Raw genomic sequence first — 3370 nt, 5'->3', positions numbered from 1 at the left:
GAGCCCGCCGTGATGCCCCGGCGCAGCACCGGCATGAGCTGGGGAGCCCCGCTGGGACTGGACACGCACCCCACGGTCCAACCCCTCCCCGGGGAGCGCTCGTCACCCCCGGTCCGTGCGGAGGGGCCGATCCGCACATGCTCCCTGCCTTGTTTTGCAGAGCCCGGCGGGGCCGCCCCGTCCCGTCCCGTCCCGCCCCGCCGGGGCCGCCCCCGGCCGCGCCGGGCGCTTAAAGCCGGGCTGAGCCGCGCCGGGCCGGGCTGAGCCGCATCGCGCCGGTCGGGGCTGGGCTGCGCCATGATTTTCGATCGCCTCAAACGCTTCTCGATCGTGCTGGAGGGCGCGGAGCGGGATGGTCCGGCCGCTTTCAGCCCCGGGCAGGCGGTGTCGGGCCGCGTGGTGCTGGAGCTGGCGGCGGCGGCGCGGCTCGGGGCGCTGCGGCTGCGGGCGATGGGCGCTGCCCGCGTCCACTGGACCGAGTCCCGCAGCGCCGGCTCCAGCACCGCCTACACGCAGAGCTACAGCGACCAGGTGGAGTTTTTGAACCACCGCGACACGCTGATGGTACCCCCAGGTACGGCATCCCCCACCCAGGGGTGCGCGCCCCACGGCCGGCGGCGAGAGAGGGGGCGTGGGGGGCACCGGACACTGCAGGGGCTGAAACAGCGGGGGAGTGGGGCGGTCTGGACACCCCAAACTGGCTGAAATCTGGGTGCCTGGGGCAATTGTCGGTGCTGGGTGCATGGCACCCCAAAACTGCAGAAATCTGTGTGCCAGCGACAGCCTGGCTTCTGGGTGCATGAAATCAGTCAGCTGAAATCTGGGTGCCTTAGGGTCGGGGTGCTCTGGAGGCGGGTGTGCAGATCTCTGCAGACACCTCAGACTCTGGGTGCACCCCGAAATCTTGGGGTGCACAGCTGGACTCTGCTGCTGTGCAGGGCACCCCGGTTAGGGGCTGCTCCCCACAAGACTCCCCTTTCCTGTGAGCTTTTCCTGGCAGGGAAGCAGTGTTGGAAAACTGGAGGTTCAGGAGCTTGTTTTGAGCAGGGGGTTTGGCCTCAATGATCCCCAGAGGTGCCAACTCTCGAGGGCTGTGGGGGCTTGGCTGGCCACTCTCTGTCCAGTGGGCATCTTGGGCTCTCAGTCCAAAGCTGTGGAGCAGAGGATGAAGCAGAGCCCACCTGGCAGAGCTGCCCGGCTCTCCAGGGAGCTGCCCCCGGGTCGTGCGTGTCTGGAGACACTCGGAATGCAGACAGTGCCCAGCTCTGGTGTCACAGCTGCTGCAGCTCAGCCCTGGCAGGAGCTCTGCCGTGCCCTGGTGCTGCACATCCCTGCGGCTCGGCCCGGCAGGAAGTTCTGCGGGAGGGAGCTGATCCTCCTCAATCTGTTTTGCCCACAGACAACGGTGAAGCCACTGTCCTGCAGGCAGGAAGGCACGAGTTCCCCTTCACCTTCCAGCTCCCCGAGTAAGTTGGCTTTTTTGGGGGGCGGGGAGGGCATCTTAAAATGAGGTGGTTTTTTTTGAGCAAAACCTTTCTAAAAATGGTTTGTTGCTCATGCCCAGGACCTTGGCCACTTCCTTCGAGGGGAAGCACGGCAGTGTTCGCTACTGGGTGAAGGCCAAGCTGCACAGACCATGGTCCACAGTGAAGAAAGCAAAGAAGGAGTTCACTGTGATCGAACCCATCGACATAAACACCCCTGCACTGCTGGTGAGCTCCCCTTGCTCCACCCCGGGGCTCTGGCATCCAAAATTTAGCTGGGAAGCCCCTGGGGAAGGTGTCTGCCTCCCCTTCAGCATTACAGAGCAGGCCTGGTTTCCAGAGGGAATATTTTCCCCCATCGCCTCGTGCCCTCCGGCATTCCCCAGGCTGGGCAGAGGTCAGCTGTGCCTCGTTGTTTTTGGAAACTTTAATGCATTGCAACAACTTCTTGCATCAGATACCTGAGAAGTTGCTGATGCTCCCCGGCAGGTTCTTGGTGCCAGGGAGATGATTGCTCTGAGTTTCATCCCCGGTTACTAAACAGCTGAAATATTTCCCTTTCTCCAGGCTCCCCAGGCAGGCGCTAAGGAGAAACTTGCTCGTGCGTGGTACTGCAACCGTGGCCAGGTGTCTGTGACTGCCAAGATCGACCGAAAAGGCTACACCCCAGGTGAGCCTGGGTGCTGGTGCCTGTGAACCTTGGTGGGCCCTGGGGCACAGCCCAGAGGAGGGGATTTTGGGGTCACTGTGAGCTGCTGTGAAATCAGAGAGCTTTGGTGCGTGTGTTTAATGTGGGCAGCGCCCTTGGGACGCTCCTCCTGGATGAACCCACTGTGGCCAACCCTCGGTGGTCCTGGGCAGGAATCCCTTGAGGCAGGGCTGGGCTCTGCCTCCCCTCCTCCCAACTCGTGTGTGTCTGGTTGGGCAGGTGAGGTCATCCCTATCTTCGCTGAGATCGACAACTGCACGAGCCGCGCCGTGGTGCCCAAGGCAGCCATAATCCAGACCCAGACCTTCGTGGCCAGGGGCACCAAGAAGCAGAAGAAGTCGGTGGTGACCAGCATCACTGGGGATGCCATTCCAGCCGGGAAGAGGGAGGTGTGGCACGGGCGGGCGCTGAAGATCCCGCCCGTGGGGCCATCCATCCTCCAGTGCCGCATCATCCAGGTGGAATACTCCCTGAAGGTGAGGGAGCTCCCGGGGATAAAATTCCCTCCTGGCCAGCTCAGGGGAGGTGCCTGCCCCTCCAGACTGGGAAAACAGCACCAGCTGAGCTTCCCTGCTGCATCCTGTCTCTGCAGGTTTGTGTGGATATTCCTGGGACGTCCAAGCTGCTCCTTGAGCTGCCTCTTGTCATCGGGACCATCCCTCTGCATCCCTTTGGGAGCCGCACCTCCAGTGTCAGCAGCCAGTACAGCGTCAACCTGGACTGGCTGAGCCCCATCCCGGAGCAGCCAGAGGGTGAGCATCCCCTTTTCCCTGGAATAACCCCCCTGGTCAGGACAGCAAGGCTCAAAGTTCTCAGCTGAACCAGTTTTGCTTTTTTTTCAACTTAATATTTTGGTTGTGCTGCTGAATCTCCTGAGTTCCAAACCTCGGGAAAGTGGGTTTGAAGTCTTTTCACCTGTGCATCCTCCATTTATGGAGAGGGTTCTCTGTCTCCTGATGGCTCTCCTCTCTCTTCAGCCCCCCCTGAGTACTCAGCAGTTGTGTCCAGCCCCGAGGCTGAGCAGAGCCTGGCTCCACCGTGCCGCAGCGAGCTCGGGGACATCCTGGAGGGTCCCTTCTTTGCCTACATCCAGGAATTCCGCTTCCGACCACCTCCACTGTATTCAGAGGTACCTGAACCGGGCTGGGAGGCTGCTGGAGGTGGCTGGGACATGGCT

The 3370-nt window shown here is 61.9% G+C and overlaps 1 protein-coding gene across 1 annotated transcript; it reads left to right on the top strand.

The window, feature by feature from the left end:
* Positions 1–217: 217 nt before the first annotated feature.
* LOC130588065 (arrestin domain-containing protein 2-like) lies at positions 218–3361 on the top strand (the record flags this gene model as incomplete). The annotated part of the gene is made up of 7 exons (XM_057389022.1): positions 218–574; positions 1400–1466; positions 1565–1712; positions 2052–2154; positions 2413–2669; positions 2786–2945; positions 3171–3361. Coding segments are annotated over exons 1-7 (1203 nt in total), but the record flags the coding sequence as incomplete, so codon positions are not given.
* Between the last annotated feature and the right edge of the window lie 9 nt (positions 3362–3370).

This window comes from Malurus melanocephalus, unplaced genomic scaffold, assembly GCF_030028575.1.
Source record: "Malurus melanocephalus ecotype Western Australia unplaced genomic scaffold, MMel_1.1 scaffold_3242, whole genome shotgun sequence".
NCBI classification, from domain to species: domain Eukaryota; kingdom Metazoa; phylum Chordata; class Aves; order Passeriformes; family Maluridae; genus Malurus; species Malurus melanocephalus.
The sequence above is the reverse complement of the archived record's forward strand: the minus strand, read 5'-3'. Positions and strand labels throughout refer to the sequence as shown.